Source organism: Gorilla gorilla, chromosome X (genome assembly GCF_029281585.2).
Source record: "Gorilla gorilla gorilla isolate KB3781 chromosome X, NHGRI_mGorGor1-v2.1_pri, whole genome shotgun sequence".
Taxonomy (NCBI): Eukaryota; Metazoa; Chordata; class Mammalia; order Primates; family Hominidae; genus Gorilla; species Gorilla gorilla.
Genome location: NC_073247.2, coordinates 131,272,656 through 131,298,971, shown reverse-complemented (window position 1 = coordinate 131,298,971; position 26,316 = coordinate 131,272,656). Strand labels below are relative to the sequence as shown.

At 43.9% G+C, this 26,316-nt stretch overlaps 1 protein-coding gene across 1 annotated transcript; it reads left to right on the top strand.

Annotated features, from left to right (window-relative positions):
* The first annotated feature begins 9,256 nt into the window (after nucleotides 1–9,256).
* Nucleotides 9,257–25,171, top strand: NKRF (NFKB repressing factor). The gene is made up of 3 exons (XM_004064777.5): nucleotides 9,257–9,998; nucleotides 20,995–21,125; nucleotides 22,200–25,171. The coding sequence occupies exons 1-3, from the start codon at nucleotides 9,733–9,735 to the stop codon at nucleotides 24,155–24,157; spliced, it is 2,355 nt and encodes a 784-aa protein (XP_004064825.2). The 5' UTR covers nucleotides 9,257–9,732; the 3' UTR covers nucleotides 24,158–25,171.
* The last annotated feature ends 1,145 nt before the right edge of the window (nucleotides 25,172–26,316 follow it).

Below are 26,316 nucleotides of genomic sequence, written 5' to 3'. Positions count from 1 at the left end.
TGGCTGTGTGATCTGATCTTAAGTCACTGGGTGATGCGGCCCACCACGGTTTGCCTGAAGAGTGGGTGGCTGCCTTCTGAGTGGGTGATTTGAAAGGCTCAGGGAGGCACCACCAGCCTATGAAATCTCCCTAGATGGGTTGCCATCCCCCGTGCCCGCCCCCTCCAACTTTATTCCAGCTGGGCCTGAAATTCCCAACATCTGGGGTGGAGGTGGGCAGGAAGTCCTCCACTTTTTCTTTATTAGCATGGATTCAACTAAGTTGAGCTGATTATCATTTAGTATATTAGATGGAGAACGTGGAGCGCCAGAGCCTACGGAACAAGATTCAGGTGAGTTTTAATTCTGGCAGGAAAAGAACTCTATGCCACGTGTCTTCTCTCATTTAATCCTGTGATGTGAGCATCCCCCAAAATTCATGGATATGACTATTCTTTATGACTCAAAAAGCATTCTATAGATACTAAGGAGTATTTTGTGTCCTGGGTCTACTAGAGAGCGGAGCCTCCCATCCTCCCAAGCATTAAAGTAGGCAAGAGAGAGAGTCGTCACTTTAAAGAACTCTGGTGGCCCTTAGGAAAACGAATTTTCTTCGACTTTGTTTTCCTAAGGGCCAGGGTGCAGACATCAGGGCATGCATCCTTTCCTTACAGAGGCCTGGAGGCTTCAGAAAATATCCACGTATATAGGCCTGGCTCTGCGCAGCTCACACACTAGGAGACAGCCGAGTGAGACAATACGTCTGTGACGTTTGTGACGTCACTGAGCAGAGGCAGGCACTGAGGTGTTATGGAAAATTACAAGCCCTGGAGCCCTACAGACTTGTGAGCTGTAAGCAAGGTGGGCAGATCACCTGGGGTCGGGAGTTTGAGACCAGCCTGACCAACATGGAGAAACCCCGTCTCCACTAAAAATACAAAATTAGCCGGGCGTGGTGGTGTATGCCTGTAATCTCAGCTACTTGGGAGGCTGAGGCAGGAGAATTGCTTGAACTTGGGAGGCGGAGGTTGCCATGAGCCGAGATCGCGCCATTGCACTCCAGCCTGGGCGACAGAGTGAGACTCCATCTCAAAAATAAATAAGTAAAATAAAAATTTAATAAAACGTCTCCAGAAAAGGAGGACATCAGTGATTGCCTTGCCATGGTCATTGTGAAGGCTACCTGAGCTAATGTAAGTTAAAGACCTGGGCGTTCAGTCAGTGGGCTCCCTTGTTAAGGACTGAGTTTTCCCTGTACTAGAAAGTACTCACCTGGCCAGGTGCAATGGCTCACGCCTGTAATCCCAGCACTTTGGAAGGCCGAGGTGGATGGATCACTTGAGGCCAGGAATTCAAGACCAGCCTGGCCAACATGGTGGAACCCCGTCTCTACTAAAAATACAAAAATTAGCCAGGCATGGTGGCACGTACCTGTAATCCCAGCTACTGGGGAAGCTGAGGCAGGAGAATTGCTTGAACCTGGAAGGCAGAGGTTGCGGCGAGCTGAGATCGCGCCATTGCACTCCAACCTGGGAGACAGAGCAAAACTCTGTCTCAAAAAGAAAAAAAAAGAAAGTACTCACCTTAGAGTCCTATAATCCAGAGTTTCTCAACCACAGTACTATGGACATTTGGGACCAGACATCTGGAGGGCTGTCATGTGTGTTAAAGAATATTTAGCACTATCCCTGGCCTCTACTAACTAGATATCAGTAGGATGCCCTCCCTACCCTCCACAGTTGTGACCACCAGAAATGTTTCCAGGCATTGCCAAAATGTTCCCTGTGCACAATCGTCCCATGTGGACAACCATTGCTTTAGGTCAGGAGTGAGCAAACTTTTTTTTTTTTTTTTTCTTGAGACTGGATCTCACTGTGTTGCTCAGGCTTGAGTGCAGTGGTGCGATCACAGCTCACTGCAGCCTCAAAATCCTGGGCTCAGGTGATCCTCCCACCTCAGCCTCCTGAGTATCTGGGACTATAGGTTCGTGCCACCATGCCCAGATTGTTTTTAATTTTTTTTGGAGGAGGGTAGAGACTGGGGTCTGGCTGTTGCTCAGTGTGGTCTTCAACTCCTGGGCTCAAGCGATCCTTCCACTTCGGCCTCCCAAAGAGCTGGGATTATAGGCGTGAGCCACCGCACCCAGCTGCAAACTTTTTCTGTAAAGCGCCAGCTGATAAATATTTTAGGCTTTGCAGGCCATATGATCTCTGCAACTATTCAACTGTTACTATAGCACAGAAGCAGCCGTAGATAATATGTAAGAGGTTGAGCATGGCTGTGCTCAATAAAACTTCACTTATGGACATGTGATTTGAATTTCACATATCCTGAATTATTCTTTTGATTTTTTTTTTTTTTTTTGAAACAGGGTCTCACTCTTCGTCCAGGCTGGAGTGCAGTGGCGTAGTCATAGCTCACTGCAGCCTCGAGCTCCTGGGCCCAAGCAATTCTCTTGCCTCAGCCTCCCAAGTAGCTGGGACTACAGGAGCGCGCCCTGACGCCCCGCTGATTCTTGTATCTTTTGTAGACACAGGTTTCCTCATGTTGCCCAGGCTGGTCTCGAACTTTTGAGCTCGAGTGATCCACCCACCTTGGCCTCCCAAAGTGCTGGGATTACAGTCATGAGCCACTGTGCCCAGCAATTTTTTCCCAGCCATTAAGAAACGTAACCAAAACTAGCCTGGTGTCATGGGCCTGTAGTCCCTGGCCCGCCACCACGCCCGGCTAATTTTTGTATTATTAGTAGAGACGGATTTTGCCATCTTGGCCAGGCTACTCTCTAACCCCTGACCTCAAGTGATCCTCCCGCCTCGGCCTCCCAAAGTGCTGGGATTACAGGGGTGAGCCACTGCTCCCGGGCTTAATTAAATCTTTTGCATGAGATCTAGTTAGATGCTGCCCTTGGGGAACTTGCAGACTGGCCCCTTGTATCTACTCAACCACGTTTTTCAACACTTCCCAATATTTGTTCTCTGTCCAGTCTATTCTGTCTCTGCACAAACCTCTCCCTGAGTTACACAAACTGTTCGTTGACTCTGTCTGAAATATCATCTACTGATTTAAATCCTACCTTCAAGGCTCAGGTCCTACTTTAAAGACTTTCTTGATCTCATCCACCTATCCTGATTCCTGATCTCTTCTCCATTTTCAAACTCCCTAGTTGAACTTTTTTTTTTTTTTAACACTGTCTGACTCCATCGCCCAGGCTGGAATGCAGTGGCATGATCACGGCTCACTGCAACTGCTACCTCCTGGGCTCAAGCGATCCTCCCACCTCAGCCTCCTGAGTAGCTGAGACTACAGGCATGCACCACCACACTCAGCTACATTTTGTATTTTTTTGTAGAGACGAGACTTCACCATATTGCCAGGCTGGTCTCCAACTCCTGAGCTCAAGAGATCCGCCCACCTTGGCCTCCCAAAGTGCTGAGATTATAGGCGTGAGCCACTGAGTCCGGCCCCTACTTGAACTTATGTAATCTTCTCTGCTTCTTATTTGGGGGACTTCCCTCCTCAAGAGATGTTAAGCTTCATAAGAGTAGGGGCATCATTTATAAGCTCTCCAGAGGTCCCAGTAAAGTGCAACCTCAAGATAAGTGATTAAGAGAGGTAGCTAGAGTCTGGGCGTGGTGGCTCACACCTGTAATCCCAGCACTTTGGGGCGGATCACTTGAGGTCACAAGTTCAAGACCAGCCTGGCCAACACGGTGAAAACCTGTCTCTACTAAAAACACAAAAAAATCAGCCGGGTGTGGTGGCATATGCCTGTAGTCCCGGCTACTTGGGAGGCTGAGGTAGGAGAATCGCTTGAACCCGGGAGGCGGAGGCTGCAAGTGAGTAGAGATTGTGCCACTGCACTAGATTTATATTCTTCACCAATGTCAGGAGCTATTGCACTTTTTTTTTTTTTTGAGATGGAGTCACGGTGTGTCGCCCAGGATGGAGTGCAGTGGCACGATCTCTCACTGCAGCCTCCGCCTCTCAGGTTCAAGTGATTCTTCTGCCTCAGCCTCCCAAGTAGCCGGGACTACAGGCAAGCGCCAACACGCCCAGCTAATTTTTGTATTTTTAGTAGAGACGGGTTTCACCTTGTTGACCAGGATGGTCTTGGTCTCTTGACCTCGTGATCTGCCCACCTTGGCCTCCCAAAATGCTGGGATTACAAGCATGAACCACTGCGCCTGGCCCACTATTGCACTTTTCAAACTACATTTTGAAATTAAGTTACAAGAATAGTACAATGCGGCTGGGCGCGGTGGCTCACGCCTGTAATCCCAGCACTTTGGGAGGCTGAGGCAGGCAGATCACCTGAGGTCAGGAGTTCGAGATCAGCCTGACCAACATGGAGAAACCCCGTCTCTACTGAAAATACAAAATCAGCCAGGCACATGCCTATAATCTCAGCTACTCAGGAGGCTGAGGCAGAAGAATCGCTTGAACCCAGGAGGCAGAGGTTGTGGTGAGTTGAGATCACGCCATTGCACTCTAGCCTGGACACCAAGAGTGAAACTCCGTCTCAAAAAAAAAAAAAAAAAGAATGGTACAACATACACTCACATACTCTTGACCCAAATTCACCAGTTGATAACATTTTGCCCTATTGCTTTATCATTTTTGTGCCCCATATATATGTATGTGCCCCATATATACAGATAATATTTTCTTACATAACTGCAGACAGTTATCAACTTTGGTAAATTTCACATTCTAACACTAATCTATCAAATAATATCCTTTATAGCATTTTTTTCTCACAGTACAGGATCTAGTCTAAGTTTATGCATTGTGCCCTGTCTTTTTACTCTCCTTTCGTTTGGAATAGCCCTTCTTTGTCTTTCATGACATTGATATTTTTGAAGTCCTATTTTAAAAATAGGACGTTCTCATTTTGGGTCAAGGTGTTGCCCAATTTCTCCAGGATATAATTACTGTTTTTTTTTTATTGCTACTAATAAACAATCTGTGGAGAGAAACTGTTAAGTTCCTGGAAATATCTTACTCATCAAAAATTTCTCCTTGGATTGAGCATCTGTTGATAATGTTTGCCTGGACCAATCTATATAAGATGATGATTTTCCAACTCCAGCACTCCCTCCATATTTACCAGTCAGCACATGGTATTCGACTGAAAGCAAAGCCCCTCCCTGCAAAGGCCCTCCCTTCTCTCTCATTTATTTATCTATTTGGTATCACTGTGGACTTATGGCTCCCAAGTTTTCAGTGGTTTATAATTCATTACTGTCTTTAATAATATTGGTGCTCACATTACTCAGAATTGGCCAGTGAGAACTCCTAGTTATGCTTTCAATCCGTTACTAAACATTCCTCAAGAGCACATGGTGGTGCAGAATTTTCGGGTCAAGAACTTTTAGTGATCTGATTTTTGGGATAGTTTATGGGATAGTTAAAAGACAGGTTCCAAGTTTCTGTCTTTTCATTACGTACTGACTCCCCCTATAGGCAAAAGCAGGAAAGGAAGCTCAAAGCAGTCAAAACGGGGGTTTATGTGTCTTAAGACAGTGACACGGCCGGGCACGGTGGTTCACGCCTGTAATCCCAGTACTTTGGGAGGCTGAGGTGAGTGGATCACGAAGTCAGGAGTTCAAGACCAACCTGGCCAAGATGGTGAAACCCCGTCTCTACTAAAAATACAAAAATTAGCAGGGCGTGGTGACCGGCGCCTGTAATCCCAGCTACTTAGGAGGCTGAGGCAGAGAATTGGTTGAACCAGGGAGGCGGAGGTTGCAGTGAGCTGAGATCGTGCCACTGCACTCCAGCCTGGGCAACAGTGGATTAGAGCGAGACTCCGTCTCAAAAAAAAAAAAAAAAAAAAGACAGTGACAGACCCCTGCAATAGAGGGGAGGAGGATGGATGATTACAGGTGGTGTCCGGATTGTTTTAATTTTTGTTTTTTTTTTCTTTTTTGAGACGGAGTCTTGCTCTGTTGCCCAGGCTGGAGTGCAGTGGCGCGATCTCAGCTCACTGCAACCTCCACCTCCCAGGTTCGAGCAATTCTCCTGCCTCAGCCTCCTGAGTAGCTGAGAATACAGGCGTATGCCACCATGCACGGCTAATTTTTGTATTTTTAGTAGAGATGGGGTTTCACCATGTTGGCCAGGCTGGTCTCAAACTCCTGACCTCAGGTGACCCGCCCGCCTCGGCCTCCCAAAGTGCTGGGATTACAGGTATGAGCCACCGCGCCCAGCCTTCTGGATTGTTCAGGATTGTAATGGCGACCTTTATTATCTATGCCTACACCTCTCTTCAACTAATGTATTTCTTCTCAGGGGTTTTAACTCCTGCTCACTGAGAAACCATCTGTGGCTGTGAGAAAGGAATGGGCTAAAATAGATTGGCTGATGGATTTTTTTGTAATCAGAAGGATACCAGGGAGAGAAGGACATGGAGAATCCTGGAAATTTGTGTTCTATGGATGAAACTGCTTATTCCTTAGTGAGATTTACAAATGGAATCCTGTTATGGCTGTTCCAGAGCAGATGGCCTCTTACATCAGTTCCAACACCTTTTATTTTGTAATCCAATTTCAAAAGTCAGATTACAATTATTTGTTTCTATACAACGGAAAAGTTTTAATCCAGGCTGAGAGGAAGTAGTTTATCTTTTCACAGATTGTTTTCTAGGAAAGATGTATATTTATTACAATGCTGATTTTGGTGAAAGTTGGCAACTTAGGCTATGTCTTAGTCCATTTATGCTGCTATAACAAGATACTGAGACCTGAGACTTATAAAGAATATATATTTATTTCTCAGAGTTCCAGAGCCTGGGAAATCCAAGATTAAGGCACCAGAAGGTTCAGTTGTCTGGTTGGGGCAGCTCTCTGCTCTCTGCTTCCAAGATGGTGCCTTGTTGCTGCATCCTCCAGCAACAAGGGGAGAGGAGTGTTATATCCTCACATGGCAGAAGGCAAAGGGCAAGTGACCAAACACCGATTAAAGCCTCTTTCATTAGGGCCTTAATCCCATTCCTGAGGGAGGAGCTCTCATGGCTTAATGACCTCTTAAAGGCCCCACCTTTTAATACCATCACATTAGCCATTAAGTTTCAACACTTAAATTTTGAAGGGGACACACTCAAGCAATAGCAGGCTGAAATTAATCTAATTATAAAATAACAAATCAGCTTAAAATGTAGGCTCCAAGGAAATGATTTTCACTGGGTTGAGACAAAAGGAAGAGCTTCATTCATTTATGCATTTAATTCAACAAATATCTCTGGAGTGCCTGCAGGATCAAGGTGTAGGTGCTAAGAACAAAACAGATGAGTTCCATGCTTTCATGTAACTGACATTCCAGTGGAATACAGCAAGAATACAAAAAGGAAAGAAAGTGGTTTTTCTCTGTTGTCCTGAAATTGATTACAAGCTGGGTGGGGAGAAATAGCCCTATGTAAAACTAAATGTGCCACCAGCAGTAGGACCACTGGATGAGGTGGCTTTGACTCAGTGCCCTCTTTAACTCTCTTAAGACATATTTCTAACTATATGACACCTTATGCGTTGGGGTGTATTGGACTGAGAAGAGCAGAAGATAACAGCACTTTTCAATTTGAGAATTCTGTATTTCCATGTCTGTCTTTCTCTATGGTGGGCATTCATGTTTATTGAGGTAATGTTAGTCTCTAAACCATCAAATCAAAGAATATAGTACTACGAAGGAAGGTTAGAGATAATACATTCAAGTAATGATTGTACGAGTGAGAAAAATAAGGGCACAGAGGTGAAGTGTCTTTCCGAAGGCTGTAGAGATAGTTGTTGGCAATGATGAGATGAGAATTTAGGTCACCTGACTCCTCATCTAGTGTTCCCCCAGTCATTTGCCTTTGCACTGCTCTGTTTTCTTTCTTTCTTTTTTTTTTTGAAACGGAGTCTCACTCTATTGCCCAGGCTGGAGTGTAGTGGCGCGATATTGGCTCACTGCAACCTCTGCCTCCCGGGTTCAAGCGATTCTCCTGCCTCAGCCTCCGGAGTAGCTGGGATTACAGGCGCCTGCCACCACGCCCGGCTAATTTTTGTATTTTTAGTGGAGACAGGGGTTTCACCATGTTGGCCAGGCTGGTCTCGAATTCCTGACCTCAAGTAATCCTCCTGCCTCGGCCTCCCAAAGTGCTGGGATTACAGGCGTGAGCCACCGCACCCAGCCTGTTTTATTTTCTTCACAGCATGTATCACCTTGTGAACTTTTAAAAAACATTTCGATTGTTACCCCAATAAACATGAATGCCCACCACAGAGAAAGACAGACGTGGAAATAAATTATGAAAGTGTGTAAAGTGCTGTTATCTTCTGCTCCCCTCAGTCTAATACACCGCTAACATAAAGTGTCATATAATTAGAAATACGTCATTAAAGAGTTAAAGATGGTAGTGTGTTAAAGCCACCTCATCCAATGGTCCGGCTCCTGGTGGAACATTTAGTTTTATGCAGGGCTATTTATCCCCACCAAGATTGTAGTCAATTCCAGGACAACAGAGAAAACCCACTTTCTTTCCTTCTTTTTTGTACTCTTGCTGTATTGAGCACACAGTAGGTGCTGTGTAAATCCCGCCGACAGACACTCATTGATTAACTGCTTTCGTGACACAGGTTGGCAGATAGGGACTGAAGTTATTGAGTGAAGCTGACTCCGGGTGGAGTGATACATTTGGCTACAGTGATTGAGCGGCTTGCTACCTTGCAGTACCCTCTTCTCTGGGCCCCTTTTGTATCTTGTAATCTTTTGCACTTAAGTTGATACCTGAAATACAGACTTGCAATCGTGATCAGAACTGTGTAAACAGTATCTGTGTTCGTAATTGGGATACAGTATGGACTTGAAACTGGCTAACTTGAGAAGCGGCGCTGTGGATGATTTTCTTGGCAAGTGTTTCATTTTTACTACGTTTCCGCAGTAAGCTATTACACAAAGCTAATGATGCACGATGCACAGAGCATTTCAAGCTACTCTCTGAAGAAAAGGCACCTCGGGGAGCTGACTGTTTTGTTTTGTTTTAATGTAAAGTCCAGTGCAGACCTAAATCCCTTACAAGGAACATGGTCTCACTGTCGCGCCGCTTAAAAATCCAGGGAAAAGCGTCAGACGAACCGTGGGCTACCAACATTCATCTGAGGGCACCTTCTAACCATATTCTCGAACCTCAGAGAACCTTCCTAAATTCCCTTTCTGGAGTCCCCGCCCTCCGCTTGTCACCGTAGTGCGTCAAAGGCCCGTAGTCGTCACTGGAGGGAAAAAAGTACGTCGCGCGAGATTCTGCGACGGGATTTGGAAGTTAGGGAACAGCCGCGGCGCAAGCGCACTGGCCTCACAACCCCGGACGGCACGCGGGTAGGTAGGCTAGAACCTAGAGGAGGGGAGCAGAGCGTGCTGGGGTCTTTTATCGCTCTCCGCGCAGTGCGTGGGTCTGCGGATCCGTGGAGGTGCGGAGCCTGACTCGGCCTCCCCGGCTCGCGCGTGAGTGCGGCGGAAGCCCTTCTGTTCCTCCACGAGTTAGAGGAGTGCAGGGGACGTGCATCCCAGTGTCGGGACGCGAGCTCGTGCTCCTCTTTTCCTCCTAACGGTGGCCCCCACGCACACACTCCAGTCCCCCCGAGAGTTGATCTTCTCCCCTCAGCGCGCCCCTCCTTACCCGGCCCCTCCCACCGGCCCCCCGTTTCCGCCCGCTTGCTAGCTGCCTAGCTCGCGGTCCGTAGTCGGCTTCGTCCCTGGGGTCCCTGCTTGGGGGCGGAGAAGATGGCTGGAGGACGTCTGCTGTTGGGGGGCGACTTCCTGTCGCCGCCGCCGCTGCCCCCCCTCCCGCCGCCGCCGCTGCCGCCCCTCCCGCCGCCCCCGCCCGAGCCAGTGCTGGAGCAGTGGCGCTATAGCCACGAAAGTGACTGGCAGTGGGCTCTGCGGCGCAGCTTCATCTGTCGGCACCTGCACAGCTATCCCGGGGCTGCCCTCGACCAGCTCCTCGCGCTCTCCGCCGCCTGGACCAACCACGTCTTCCTGGGCTGCAGGTGAGGAAGGTGTGGGTGTCGGGTTAGGGACGGGGGTGAGAGATCGGTGATGGGGGATCGGGTTAGGGACGGCGCTGGAGGGATCGATGATGGTGGTTGGGATAGGGACGGGGGCGGGATGCGGAGGATAGGTTGGAGGCTGGAGATTTGGAGGTGCTGGAGGGCACTAGAGGGATCACTATTGGCCTGGGGGTGGGGTGGCCGACTGTGGTGGCTGGGCATGACATAACAGCTAGGAGGGTGCAGAGATCGCGGAAGCGGCCTCTCCAGGACCAGGGATGGAGATGAAGCAGCGCCTAGAAGAGGATTATTGAGAGGTGGTCATTGTAGTTGGTGGCGGTATTAGAGGACGTGGGAAATGATGAATAGCAGCATCTCGGACCTGCGTAGGGCCTTCCAAGGATGCAGTATCCGCAGAGAATATATTCGACAGTTGGGGTTGTGGGGGAAGGGCGAGGGGACCCCACTGTTCTAGTCTCCTCCTGACCACTCTCTTTTTCCATTCCTCTTAAATACCCCCCTCTACTTGCAGCCCCCTAGCAGGGTCTTACTGTCTTCTCCTGGGGAGGCGGTACGTATCAGCTCTCTGAGCCGCAGCAGCGTCAGCCTTGCTTGTAGATTTGCGCATAATGTGTCTGGACTCAGACAAAGAAATGGATATATCTACTGTAAAAATGGATTGCCCTCTTTTTACCCTAAATGGGATCAGAAGGATTAACATTTGGCTCTGAGTGAGGTTTTAGGTGTGTGTGTCTGTGGTGGGGGTGGGGGTGGGGGTGTGTGTGTGTTTGTTTTTCCCCCCTTTCCTAGAACCTGGTGACGTTTTGAACAGGCCTCTTTGAAAGCTCTTTGCATTCAATGGAGACTGCAGTATGGTTCCAACACAGCGTGTTTTGTTTTTTTGTTTTTTTTTTGAAGAGGCTACTTGGACCTCTGTCCTTCAGAACCCCTAAATCGGCCCTATACTAGACTAGTCATTCTTTGATAGACTGGGAGACGACTTCTTTTGACATTCCTGCAATCATAGTGTTTTTTTGTTTTTGTTTTTTTTAAATCAGGAAGGGTGAGAGATTCTGGAATATGATCATGTCAATTTTGGCCAGTTCAGTTCCAGGAGTGACTGTAACAGATGCAGAAAAATAAGATTGTCTCCTCCTGCCCTTAATTATTGAACATGGCATTCAGTGTGATATACTTTGCTCTCATCACAGACATTATTTTTCTGTCTTCTCAAGGTTAGCATAATTTCTACCTCCAGAGATAATGATTAGGAGGAACTGGTTACAACTGAAGAAGCCTTAGTTATTGAACAAGTCAGATAAATCTACTTGACCTTTGCCTAACAGTGTTGTTCTTGAGTTCAAAAGTTACCTTTATCCTATAATCGTAAGTCTCCATAATATCACAGAAGGCTGTCGGAAATCTGAATCCTTAAAATAAAAACAAAAACTTAAATGAGGATAACCATCCTTTGTGTTAATAATAAATCTTACCTTCCCACTAGAATGGAAGCTCCCTTAGGGATAGGGATTTTGCTTTCTTGTTTACACCTTTATCCTCAGTGCCTAGAAGATTGCCTGCTAAATAATAGCTGCTCAATAAATGTGTGTGGAGTGAGTGGATGTATACAGCTTTATGATGTACAACACATTTTAAATATTTATTATTTCATTTCCTACAACAACCTTGGGGATTAGGTGGTGTCTCATTTTTACTGCTAAATCAGTGGAGGCCAAGAAGTTAAGTGACGTTTCCAAGGTCTTGCAGCTGGGGCTAGGACCTAGGTCTTCTGATACCCAGACTGATGCTCTTTCCACTGAGCCACAGCTGTCATATTTGGGAAGGATGGATCATGAGTGAAAGCAAGTAACTGAACATAAGCCACATCATTATATCTCAGGATTTAATTCCAAGAACAACACCCTTGTACATAACCAGGGCATTAAAAACACAAAGTAGGCCAATGGTAGTTGGTGTTAAAGGCTCAAGAATTGCAGGCTGTTGTGTGTGCACACAGGTGCATCTGTGGATACTATGTATGCTACATTGTACATACTATGTATGTACACCATGTTACATTGTAGCTAAGTCAGTTTAGTTAATACAAGAACTGCCATTACATTATCAAATAGCTTAACTGAAAAGTAATGTTTGCATTATATCTGATAGCTTCCATATAGAAGAAAGGGAAGGGCCAATGAAGACTCTTGGAAGCTAGGGACCAAGTGCAGTCTTTAGATGGGCTTTATGTTACCTCTCATCTTCAGGTGGGTAAAACTTGTGTTCCAATACTTGTTGATGTTAATGTAGATTTTGGCAGAGTTCTTGTTTTCTGTAGCAGAATACTCTTCTCTCAAGTGAATTGCAGAATACATGGTGAAATAGCTCTTTCTAAACTTAAATTGTTAATTTTTTTTTTTTTTTTTGAGACAGAGTCTGCTCTGTCACCCAGGCAGGAGTGCGGTGGCACGATTTTGGCTCACTGCAACCTCCACCTCCTGGGTTCAAGCAATTCTCATGTCTCAGCCTCCCGAGTAGCTGGGATTGCAGGCATGCACCACCACACCCGGCTCATTTTTGTATTTTTGGTAGAGACGGGGTTTCGCCATTTTGGCCAGGCTGGTCTCGAACCCTGGGGCTCAAGTGATCCGCCAGCGTCGGCTTCCCAAAGTGCTAGGATTACAGGAGTGAGTCACTGCACCTGGCCTTAAATTGTTGATTTGTTGCTCAAGGTTTATCACTTGACTTTTGGAACAGGCTGTGAAGAATAGCACAAAGGAATTTCCTTGCTCTTTTTTCCCTCTGGCAAAATGTTTTGTATTCCATTTTACTTGGAGCTGAAATAAACTTCTAGGTCAAAGAAATCTTTGAAAATTCCTTCATCATAAGACCAAGCCAGGAGGAACTCAAATGTGCAGGGAAACAGACCATATTTCATTCCTTTTGGTGATGGTGGCAATTTCCACAGAACAAATTTGAATATCTTCTTGACTCTGTAACTGGGGAGTTCAAACTTAAGTACACATCAAAATCACCTGTTAGGCTTGTTAAAACAGATTGCTGGGTCCCAGCCCCAGGGTGTCTGACTCGGTAGGTCTGAGGTGGGGCCTCAGAATTTGTATTTTTGATAAGTTTCCAGGTGATGCCGATGTTGCTGATCCAGAGATCAGCACTCTCAGAACCACTGCTTTGTAGGATAAAATAAAAATGTTTCTATTCTGTTTTTTAATCATTTTCTCCCTCATTGTCCAGGCAACCAGAAAGCTCAAATGGCTAAAATTGTTTCACTTCATTTTTTCATCTGTCTGTTTCGTCCAAGTAAACAACTTAACCAAGAATTTTTTTCTGCAGGCAATTTCTGAGATATGTCTTGTGGCTAGTGAAAAATATGTTCAGTTTTCTGACCAACTACATCTACAGCACTTAAATAATTGTACATATGAATGCCTAGAGAACTGTGTGATTTTTACTTAAAATTGTAGATAGTGTCTTTATATTTAATAAAGCAGTTTGATTAACTGGGGCATTTAGTTTTCCAGTCATTGTTGATCAATAAGATTAGAAGGAGAATCCTGGCCTACTATTTACCTTTGATGAGACATTAATTAATAGATAAAATATACCTTAAAATGAAACCAGCTTTGCTCCCTTATTTGTCGTTTCCTGGTTGATACAAGACTGGTGTTTGGAAAGTAGATGTTGGCTGGGCTCGTGTTGCAAAACTGTGCACATAGTAGGGAGAGTGCATAAATCACTAGCTAATGAAATGGGTGTGAGAGCTTTTGAAAGATTATCAATAATCTGGGTGTATGTTATTAACTTATGATATCAGGAGTCTTATCAATTGTTGTTGTTGTTTTAATAGAGATGGGGTTTCCCTCTGTGGCTCAGGCTGATCTTGAACTCCTGAGCTCAAGTGATCCACTCGCCTTGGCCTCCCAAAGTGCTGGGATTACAAGGGTGAGCCACCGCGCCTGGCCCGAGTCCTTTTTTCTTTTTCTTTTTTCTTTTTTTTTTTGTGTGACAATGTTTCGCTCTTGTTTCCCAGGCTGGAGTGCAATGGTGCGATCTCGGCTCACTGCAACCTCCGCCTCCCGGGTTCAAGCGATTCTCCTGCCTCAACCTCCCTAGTAGCTGGGATTATAGGCGTGCAACCACCATGCCCGACTAATTTTGTATTTTTAGTGGAGGCAGGGTTTCTCCATGTTGGTCAGGCTGGTCTCGAACTCCTGACCTCAGATGATCCGCCCGCCTCGGCCTCCCAAAGTGCTGAGATTACAGGCATGAGCCACTGCTCCCAGCTTTTTCTTCTTCTTCTTCTTCTTTTTTTTTTGAGAGAACCTTGCTCTGTCACCCAGGCTGAAGTGCAATGGTGCGATCTCAGCTCAGTGCAGCCTCCACCTCCCGAGTGCAAGTGATTCTCCTGCCTCCACCTTCCGAGTAGCTGGGATTACAGGCGTGAACCACCACGCCCAGCTAATTTTGTTTGTATTTTCAGTAGAGACGGGGTTTCACCACGTTGGCCATGCTGGTCCTGACCTCAGGTGAGCCGTCCACCTGGGCCTCCCGAAGTGCTGGGATTACAGGCATCAGCCATTTTGCCAGGCTCCGGCCCGTCTTATGAAAAGTTTTTTTTTTTTTAAATTAGTTTTCCTTATGAATAGTTTTGAATAAACAATTTTATACTTGGAAACCTTAATCTTTGCTTAATTTTCAAATCTCAGCTTTTTTATTTGAACTTAGTAGAACAGTTTAATATACTTTTTTAAAGTTTTGTAAAAAGGCCGTGGCCAGTGGCCCATGCCTGTAATCCCAGCACTTTGGGAGCCCGAGGCGGGCAGATCACGTGAGGTCAGGAGTTTGAGACCAGCGTGGCCAACATGGTAAAACTCAGGCGTGGTGATGGGTGCTTGTAGTCCCAGCTACTCGGGAGGCTGAGGCGGGAGAATTGCTTGAACCTGGGAAGCAGGGGTTGCAGTGAGCCGAGATCGCGTCATTGCGCTTCAGCTTGGGTGCCAGAGTGAGAGTCCATCTCAAAAAAAAAAAAAAGTTTTGTAAGCATCTATTACTGAATATTTATTAAATTTCAGCTGCCATTGTATATTATAGTGGTTTACGTTATTCATAAGTATGCATATATATGCACCTGTCTTGTGTCCAGAGATGTAAAACTTATGAAGACAGATGTTTTTGTTCATTAGAAATCATCTTTTTATGTGCTAGGTATGGTGGGATAGTTGAGTCACATCCTGGTTTCCAAAAGCTTGGTATAATATCAGCTACTTTTGAGAACCATAAGACTTCAGAATTTTGGGGTTCTTTTTTTTCTTTCTCTTTTGAGACAGTCTTGCTCTGTCGCCAAGGCTGGAGTGCAGCCTGTGATCTCCGCTCACTGCAACCTCCGCCTCCCGGGTTCAAGCGATTCTCCTGCCTCAGTCTCCCGAATAGCTGGGTCTACAGGTGCACACCACCATGACTGGCTAATTTTTGTGTTTTTAATAGAGACAGGGTTTCACCATGTTGTCCAGGCTGGTCTTGAACTCCTAGCCTCAAGTGATCCGCCTGCCTCGGCCTCCCAAAGTGCTGGGATTACAGGCATGAGCCACCACGCCTGGCCTGGTTTTCTTTTTTAAGCATTTATAATCTAAAGGGTAACTTAGCAGACTTAAAAATATAGTATGCGTGCATCTTAAAAAATTACTATATTAGACTTGCCTTAATGATATCTTACATTTTATTCAATAATATAAATACTGTATAGCCATTAAAACTCATGTGGTAATGATGTGGAGAAAAGGCTTATGATACAGTAAATTAAAAACAAAAAACCCCACCAGATTTCAAATCAACATAGATGACTTGATAGTGATGGGGAGTTATGGAAAACACAGAAAAAGCATTAAAAAATAAACCCCGACATGGCCAGACACGGTGGCTCACGCCTGTAATCCCAGCACTTTGGGGGGCTGAGGCAAGCAGATCACGAGGTCAGGAGTTCGAGATCAACATGGCCAACATGGTGAAACCCTGTCTGTACTAAAAATACAAAAATTAGCCGGACATGATGGTGCGCTCCTGTAATCCCAGCTACTCGGGAGGCTGAGACAGGAGAATCACTTGAACTGAGGAGGCAGAGGCTGCAGTGAGCCGAGATCATGCCATTGCACTCCAGCCTGGGCAATAGAGTGAGACTCAGTCTCAAAAAAAAAAATTAATTAAAAAAAACAACCCCAACATGTTGATGAAGTTATCAGTGGTTGGGGTTATTATAACTATTTTTGAGACAGGTTCCTCTGTCACCCAGGCTGGAGTGCAGTGGTGTGATCACAGCTCACTGTAGCCTCAACTTCCTAGGCTCAAGTGATTTGAGTAGCTGGGATTACAGGTGTATGCCACCATGCCCAGCTTTTTTTTTTTTTTTTTCTTTGTAGAGACAGGGTCTTGCCATGTTGCCCAGGCTGATCTTGAATTCCTGGGCTTGAGTGATCCTCTTGCCTTGGTCTCCCAGAGTGTTAGGATTACAGGTGTGATCACAGCTCACTGCAGCCTTGACCTTCCCAGCTCAAGTGATCCTCCCACCTCAGCCTCCCAAGTAGCTGGGACTACAGGCATGGGTCACCATGCCTGGCTACGTTTTCTGTTTGTTTGTTATTTTTATTTTTTGTAAAGATGGTGTTTCGCCATGTTGCCCAGGCTGGTCTTGAATTCCTGGCTTCAAGTGATCTGCCCACCTCCACCTCTCAACGTGCTGGGATTATAGGCATGAACCACTGTGCTCAGCCAGGAGCCATTTTTTAAATTGTATATTTTAAAGCTTTGTCTTAAAATTTCAAACACACAAAAGTAGAAAAGAGTTTAATGAATCCCATGTACCCATCACTCAGCAATCATCAGCAGTCTGCCATGCTAACCTTCTTCATCTATTCTGCCCTAGGTTTTTGTGGGCAATATAGTCCGGAGTATATTTTTTAAAATCCTGACATCATTTCACCTGTACATTCTTCAGTACACATCTGTATCAGATAAGAATTTTTAAAAATAGTCACCATACCATTATTCATATTCAACAAAATTTACAGTAATTTCTTAAAAATCACCCAATGCCTATTGCATGTTCAGTTTTCTTCATTTGTCTCAAATGTCTTTTTACAGCTCGTTTGATTCATTCATGATACAAAGTCTATACAATGTATTTGATTGATCCATCTCCTTTAACCTATAACCACTCCCTCTTCCTTTTATTTTCATTCTACAGTATTTATTTGATGAGGAAACTGGGCTGTCACATACTGTTCCCTCATTCTGGAGTTGGATAGTTCCATTCTTGTGGTGTTTCACATGTTTCTGGGAGTCAGGAACTTGATTAGTTTCAGGTTCAATTCTCTGGAGAGCCATAATGCTTTCTAGATAGTGCCGTGATATCCTATTGTATCACATCGTGGGGTACATGTTCGGTTGTCCCACTTTTAGTGATATTAAGATGATAAAGTCCCCGATCAGCTTTTTAAACTGAAATTTTTCTTGAGATAATTATAGATTGACATGCAACTGTAAGAAATAATACAAAGAGATGGCCGGGTGCGGTGGCTCATGCCTGTAATCCCAGCACTTTGGAAGGCTGAGGCCTGCGGAGAGGTCAGGAGTTTGACACCAGCCTGGTCAACGTGATGACCTTGTCTTACTAAAAATACAGAAATTAGCCCCGCCTGGTGGTGCATGCTTATAGTCCCAGCTACTTGGGAGACTGAGGCAGGAGAATCACTTGAATCCAGGAGGCGGAGGTTGCGGTGAGCTGAGATCGCGCCATTGCATTCCAGCATGGGTGACAGAGTGAGACTCTGTTTCAAAAAAAAAAAAAAGTTCCTTTTTGTCCCAAGTAGTGTTCCATAGTGTGTGTGTACCAGAATCTAACTATTCACCTGGTGAAGGACATCTGGGCTGATTGTAGTTTTGGGCTGTTACAAATAAAGCTGCTATGAACATTCATGTACAGGTTTTTGTGTGAACATAAGTTCTCATTTCTCTGGAATAAATGTCCAAGAGTATAATTGCAATCACTGGATCAAGTGGTAACTGATTTTTTTTATTTTGGAGGTGGTGTTTCATTCTTGTTGCCCAGGCTGGAGTGCAATCATGCGATCTTGGCTCACTGCAACGTCCACCTCCTGGGTTCAAGCGATTCTCCTGCCTCAGCCTCCAGAGTAGCTGGGATTACAGGCATGCACCACCACGCCCGGCTAATTTTGTCTTTTTAGTAGAGACGAGGTTTCTCCATGTTGGTCAGGCTGGTCTCGAACTCCCGACCTCAGGTGATCCGCCCACCTTGGCCTCCCAAAGTGCTGGTATTACAAGCGTGAGCCACCGCACCCGGCCTGATGTTTGGTTTTATAAGAAACTACCAAACTGTTTTCCAGAGTGACTGTATCATTTTACATTCCCAGCAGCAATGTCTGAGTGATCCAGTTTCTCCTCATTTTTGCCAGCATTTGGTATTGTCACTTTTTTTTTTTTTTTTTGAGATGGAGTCTTGCTCTGTCACTCAGGCTGAAGTGCAGTGGCACAATCTCGGCTCACTGCAACCTCTGTCTCCCAGGTTCAAGCGATTCTCCTGCCTCAGCCTCCTGAGAAGCTGGGATTACAGGCACACGCCACCATGCCAGGCTAATCTTTGTATTTTTAGTAGAGACGGGGTTTCACCATGTTGGTCAGGCTGATCTCGAACTCCTGACCTCATGATCTACCCCCCTCGGCCTCCCAAAGTGCGGGGATTACAGGCGTGAGCTACTGTGCCCAGCCATTGTCACTTATTTTAGCCATTCTAATAAGTGTATAGTGATACCTCATTGTGATTTTAAATTGCATTTCCCTGGTGGCTTGTGATGAACATCTTTTCATGTGCTTATTTGCAATCTGTCTATCCTCTTTGGTGAAGTATTTCGTTTATGTCTTTTGTTCATTTTTTAATTTGATTTTTTTTCTATTGAGTTTTAGGTACTACTAGTCTTCTGTCAAGTGTGTGGTTTACAGATATTTTCTCCCAGTCTGCATCTTGACCTTTCATCCTCTTCACAGTCTTTCAAGAGCAAAACTTTTTACTCTTTTTTTTTTTTTTTTTGAGACAGAGTCTCGCTCTGTCACCCAGACCTAGACTGGAGTGTAGTGGCACAATCTCGGCTCACTGCAACCTCCACCTCCCGGGTTTGAGTGATTCTCCTGCCTCAGTCTTACAAGTAGCTTGGACTACAGGTGTGTACCACCATGTCCAGCAATTTTTTTTTTTCTATTTTTGTAGAGCTGGGGGTTTGCCATGTTGGCCAGAGTGGTCTTGAATTCCTGACCTCAAGTGATCCGCCCACCTCGGCTTCCCAAAGTGCTGGGATTACAGGAGTGAGCCACCACACCCAGCCAAAACTTTTTAATTTCAATGACGTCCATTTTATCACCAGTTTCTTTATGGATCATGTTTGGTATCAAGCCTAAGAACTGTTTGCCTAACCCTAGATCCCACAGATTTTCTCCTGTGTTTTTTTTTTTCAATAAAAGTTTCATAATTTTATATTTAGGTTTATGATGTATTTTGAGTTAGTTTTGTGTAAGGTGTGAAGTTTAGGTTGTAGAGTTGTTTTTTTTTTTTTTTTTTTTTTTCCTATGGATGCCTACTAGTTCCGGCGCCATTTGTTGAGAAGGCTATCCTTCCTCCATTGAATTGCCTTGGCACCTTTGTCAATAATCAGTTGAGAATATTTGCTTGGGTCTGACTGTGAGTTCTTCCCCCATTAGCTTTTTTGCTTGGGTCTGACTGTGAGTTCTTCCCCCATTAGCTTTTCACCTAATAGGTTTAGCAGCCGTTGATAATTTCTTTTCTTTTTTCTTTTTTTTTTTTTTTTTTTTTTTTTTTTTGAGATGGAGTCTAGCTCTGTCGCCCAGGCTGGAGTGCAGTGGCGTGATCTCGGCTCGCTGCAGCCTCTGCCTCCCAGGTTCAAGCAGTTTTCCTGCCTCCGCCTCCTAAGTAGCTGGTATTACAGGTGTCCACCACCATGCCCGGGTAATTTTTGTATTTTTAGTAGAGATGGAGTTTCACCATGTTGGCCAGGCTGTTCTCGAACTCCTGACCTCAAGTGATCCACCCGCTTAGGCCTTCCAAAGTGCTGAGATTACAGGTGTGAGCCACCATGCCCGCCTGATGATCATTTTTTATTATAGGTTACAAAATGGTAGTAGTCCATTCCTTCATTTATTAGCTGGAATGCTTCTCTAAAAGACATTTTCCTCATCATCTCTTTGGTTGCTCTAAGTACAATTTATACAGGAAAATACAGGATAAATGTTTGCTTTCTTCCTTTCATATTTACCTATTTGCAGAATAATGACATGGTTCCTTCCATCCTCCAAAGGTGACCAATAATAGTTTGTAAGTATCATTATGAACTAATGAATTTTCAACATATTTGATATATTTCAATCCATTGCCATCATTGTTCTTATCGATATTTGAGTTGGCTCACTTTGCCAATAAGAGTCTATTCAAATTGGCTTCTGAGTCCATTTGACACAACACCTTTGATCTTTGACAGTTTCCTTGGTTTTAGGTGCTAGAAGATTTCTCAGGCTCACCTTAGACATTTCCTGCCACAGACTTAGAATCAGCCATTTCTCTAAGGACCCTGATTCCATTTCATGAGAAATGATAGAGACCACAGTCAAAACAAGTCATGAATTTATACTGATATTTTCAATTCAAATTAAAGATAAGGTTTTTGCTAAAATTTTTTGAGTTTATATTTGTATGTCTTATGCTGAAAAATCTTGATTCCTAATTAGTAACATAATTATTCATTTGATGGGTAAATATTTTAGGGCCGATTCTTTGCTTTTATAGCCAAGATACCCTGTTGATAAAGTCTTGTGGGAGCAATTATAAGACTGGCTTATTTTGAAGCTTTTTAAAAAAGACATCCTTACCTGTTTTAACTGTAGATTATATTAACTTAAATAGGTACAGCCCACGCTTGATGGAAAAAATTCTCCAAATGGCTGAAGGTATTGATATTGGGGAGATGCCTTCATATGATCTGGTGCTGTCCAAGCCTTCCAAAGGTCAAAAACGCCACCTCTCAACATGTGATGGTGAGTATACTTGTTTCTGAAAGGTGGGATTTGAAGAAACAACATGGCTTTAAAAAAAATGATATGAGTGTGGTATATGATTTCAAATAACATTGGTAACATTAGTTCTTACGGGTAAAAGAGTTTTAGCTTTTAATTATATACAATTTTTTGAGGATGCTAAATAGAATTGAAAACTAAGAATATTGAAATCATGTTATTATGCAGTCCTTGAAATTTATGTCATGGAACCGCCCTCTAAATAAAATCTTATACTGTGATCACTTGAGCATCTAAGTCACTAAATCCTTTTGGATGGGTCCAGGATGGACGAGCTTTCTACTGAGCAGTGTTACAGGGAGGAAGCTCTAGTGTCTAGTATAGCTTCATCAGAGTTCTTCCATAGCTTTAAATTTGGCATCTCACATAAATCATTAGTTTCCAGCTGTTGTTTGTTCTAGAAAGAAAATAGAGCAAACACCCTTTTGTGATGAATGGGTCAGAGCTGAGGTTTTGAAGTTGAAAACTTTCGGAATCTTTTGATAATTCTTTTTCTTTGATTTTTAGTCACAACTATGTAAAGCACCATCACAGAGTCACTCACCTCTGATACAAAAGAGAAAGGCTTTGTAACTGCCTCTGCTCATCATCTGTCTTGCGTTAGAGCCATCTGTTCCATTTTCAATCCTTAAGTGAGCTTTTCAGCATGGGTGGTATGAGATTGTACTGGAACAATCTTCCAGTCCACTTCACCTTCCAGCACAAGTGAAGAGTATACTTCACCTGTGCTTTAGCTCATTTGATGCAAAAGCAGCTACCAGTCTTGTGTGGTGGTGACCTGCATACTTGACTTAATGGTATATTTTCTATCAAGGGTCTTCCCTTACATGTGGAAAGACAGGGAGCATCCCTCCTTATGCTGGAATCTTACATTGATAATTGAGTCTCTTCACCCAAATGGCGTGAAGTTTTTGTGATGGAAGTGTCTCGTACCAACAATGCAGCTTGCAAATAATATGGTTGGTACTATTTTCCTGCTTGGTTCTTTTGAAATATTCCCATTTTAATGAATTGTAAATTTCACTCATTCTATAGGTCAAAATCCTCCTAAAAAGCAAGCCGGTTCCAAATTCCATGCGAGACCTCGTTTTGAGCCTGTACATTTTGTAGCTAGTAGTTCAAAAGATGAAAGACAGGAAGATCCTTATGGCCCTCAAACAAAAGAGGTAAATGAACAAACACATTTTCCCAGCATGCCAAGAGACATCTACCAAGATTATACTCAAGACTCTTTCAGTATACAAGATGGGAATTCTCAGTATTGTGATTCATCAGGATTCATTCTCACAAAAGACCAGCCTGTAACAGCCAACATGTATTTTGACAGTGGGAACCCTGCCCCAAGCACCACATCACAGCAGGCAAACTCTCAGTCAACTCCTGAGCCTTCACCATCACAGACATTTCCCGAGTCTGTGGTAGCCGAGAAGCAGTATTTTATTGAAAAATTAACGGCAACAATCTGGAAGAACCTTTCTAATCCAGAAATGACTTCTGGATCTGATAAAATTAATTATACATATATGTTAACTCGTTGTATTCAGGCGTGTAAGACAAATCCTGAGTATATATATGCTCCTTTAAAGGAAATTCCTCCTGCCGACATCCCCAAAAATAAAAAACTTCTAACTGATGGCTATGCTTGTGAAGTTAGATGCCAAAATATCTACTTAACTACAGGTTATGCTGGCAGCAAGAATGGGTCCAGGGATCGAGCTACAGAGCTAGCTGTAAAACTCTTGCAGAAACGTATTGAAGTTAGAGTTGTCCGGCGGAAATTCAAGCATACATTTGGAGAGGACCTCGTGGTGTGTCAGATTGGCATGTCCTCCTATGAATTTCCTCCAGCTCTGAAGCCACCAGAAGACCTGGTGGTGCTGGGTAAAGATGCTTCCGGGCAGCCAATTTTTAATGCTTCTGCCAAACACTGGACCAATTTTGTCATTACAGAAAATGCAAATGATGCAATTGGTATCCTTAACAATTCTGCCTCATTCAACAAGATGTCAATTGAATACAAATATGAGATGATGCCAAATCGCACATGGCGTTGTCGAGTGTTTTTACAAGATCACTGCTTAGCTGAAGGTTATGGAACCAAGAAAACAAGTAAACATGCAGCTGCCGACGAGGCTTTGAAAATTCTTCAAAAAACACAGCCCACTTATCCATCTGTCAAAAGTTCACAGTGCCATACAGGCTCTTCACCCAGAGGATCTGGAAAGAAGAAAGATATAAAGGATCTTGTAGTTTATGAGAATTCTTCAAATCCCGTGTGCACGCTGAACGACACAGCTCAGTTTAACCGAATGACAGTTGAGTATGTCTATGAAAGGATGACAGGCCTCCGCTGGAAATGCAAAGTGATTCTAGAGAGTGAAGTAATTGCAGAAGCAGTTGGGGTGAAGAAAACTGTCAAATATGAAGCTGCTGGGGAAGCTGTGAAAACCCTCAAAAAGACCCAGCCAACTGTCATTAACAACTTGAAGAAAGGAGCTGTTGAAGATGTGATTTCAAGAAATGAAATTCAGGGCCGCTCAGCAGAGGAGGCTTACAAACAGCAAATCAAAGAAGATAATATTGGAAATCAGCTGCTGAGAAAGATGGGTTGGACTGGTGGTGGTTTAGGTAAATCTGGTGAGGGCATACGGGAGCCTATCTCAGTCAAAGAGCAGCATAAGCGGGAAGGGCTTGGTCTGGATGTAGAGAGGGTGAATAAAATTGCCAAGAGAGATATTGAACAGATCATCAGAAACTACGCCCGCTCCGAGAGCCACACAGATTTGACTTTCTCTAGAGAGCTGACTAATGACGAACGGAAGCAAATACATCAGATTGCCCAGAAGTATGGTCTTAAGAGTAAGTCTCATGGGGTGGGCCATGATAGGTACCTAGTGGTAGGTAGAAAAAGACGGAAGGAAGACCTACTAGATCAGCTCAAACAGGAAGGCCAAGTGGGCCATTACGAGCTTGTTATGCCTCAAGCAAATTGAGATCTTACTAATTTATTTTGTAAATGCCTAATGAGGCAGATTTTTGAATTAAAGAAATGCTACATGTTCCGGTTGCAGAGTATATTCATAAGATGTCTCACCTTGTTCATTTCACATAGTGGTTTATTAGATATTGGAACCTAAAGAATTCTGTCCACTTGTATTAGCTTAATCCAGCAGATGATATTGTGCAGTTACTGTTTGTGTCTTTGATATTGCTGTGTCCCTCAGATTTTAGTAGTTTGACAAGCAAGAACACATATCCAAATGGAATTTTACCCTGAGAAATTATCATTTTAAAGGGCATAGCACAGCAATCTGCAACAATATGTAAAGTTGATATTGACTACAATAAAAATCCAGTCTTAATTACAGATTTACTGAAAATGTCAGATCATTTTGTATTAATCTATTTTCATCTTTGTGTGAAGCCAGTTATAGAATGTTTGACAATAAATTGTGCTGTACACGTAAATGTCCTTACCAACTAAATGATGTAAAACTTTTCTTAAAGTAATTTTAGTGTTCATTTATTTATAACTTCTACCATGTGATTTCCAGACTATTGGAAGTGATTTACTGTATCTTGTGATATATGGGTTTTAACAAATTCTAGTCTTCACGCTGAGAGAGCACTACTTGAGAGAGCAGTTGAAAGTTTCAAAAACTTTGGTTCAATCTGAAGAAAGGAAGCTTGAACTGTTTGTTCTTGGTGCCTTGCAGAGAGACTCACAGCAACTCTCCATTATAGCTTTCACATGGTTTGGATGTGCAGCACATCCAAGGCAACCACAGCTGTGGTAGAGCTTGGTAAAAGACTGAAGATACATTGGTGCTTTGATGAAAAGGTCAGTTGGCTGGTCCCTCTCTCAAAAAGCTTATTAAGCCTGAAAAGCCAACTTTGTAACATATTTAAAACTGCTATTTTCGCTTATTTCTGGAATGTAAAAAAAAAATGTATAAAAAGAATTAGTGTATGCTTCCTGAATAAAAAGGAGCCAAAGTTGATCAGAATGGTGGCGTGCTCATTTCCGGGCAGCAGCCTTGTAGCAACACTGGGTCTTTGGAGAAGGGAAGTGGTGTTTGCACAGAATAGTTCAGCACCCAGAGCACATGTGGATGAATGTCCGGATTTAACAGATAGGAATCAGTCAACTATCACTTTTTTCCTATGGACCAACATGCTGGCTTCAGCCAAATCTTAGGCTGCCCCCTTTTATGTGATTTTATTTTTGTATCTCAGATAAATCAAGTATAACCTCATAACAGCACAGGTGAATTTACCATTGATCACTAGACACCTCTAATGAAATGATGTTCAGGACAATTAGGTGGTTCACAGTGCTTGAAAACATTTAGCACCGTGCTTGACATGTAATTGGCCAACAAGAAATCGTAATTTCCTTTCCCCTGTTTTTTGTTTGTTTGTTTTTGAGATGCAGTTTCGCTCTTCTTGCCCAGGCTGGAGTGCAATGGCGCAGTCTCGACTCACTGCAACCTTCACCTCCTGGGTTCAAACGATTCTCCTGTGTCATCTTCCCAAGTAGCTGGGATTACAGGCACCCGCCACCACGCCCGGCTGATTTTTGTATTTTTAGTAGAGACGGGATTTCACCATGTTGGCCAGGCTGGTCTTGAAGTTCTGACCTCAGGTGATCTCCCTACCTTGGCCTCCCAAAGTGCTGGGATTACAGGCTTGAGCCACCGTGCCTGGCCCTGTTTTTTATATTTTACATTAAGCAGCTGCCCACTGTAGTTAAATTAATGCTTAAAAAATATAAAGGGATTAGCCTTTACACCTGGATTTCTGTAACTGGTAATCATCTACGGTAACTAAACAGTGTGATAATTGTTTTCCATTAACCGTCTTCCTACAGTGCATAGCCTTTCTTAATGTTGGTAGGAAGAGAAATGAGGTGTACATTTTATTTTGCCACTTCATATTAACATTGGCAAAAAAAATTAAGCAAAATATTTATAGATTTTATAGGATTACAATTTGTTTTTTCAGACAGGGTCCCACTCCGGTTACCCAGTCTGGAGTGCAGTGGCGCAGTCTTGGCTCACTGCAACCTCCACCTTCCGAGTAGCTGGGACTTCAGGTGCGCACCGCCTGGCCTGGCTAATTTTTTGTATTTTTAGTAGAGATGGGATTCTGG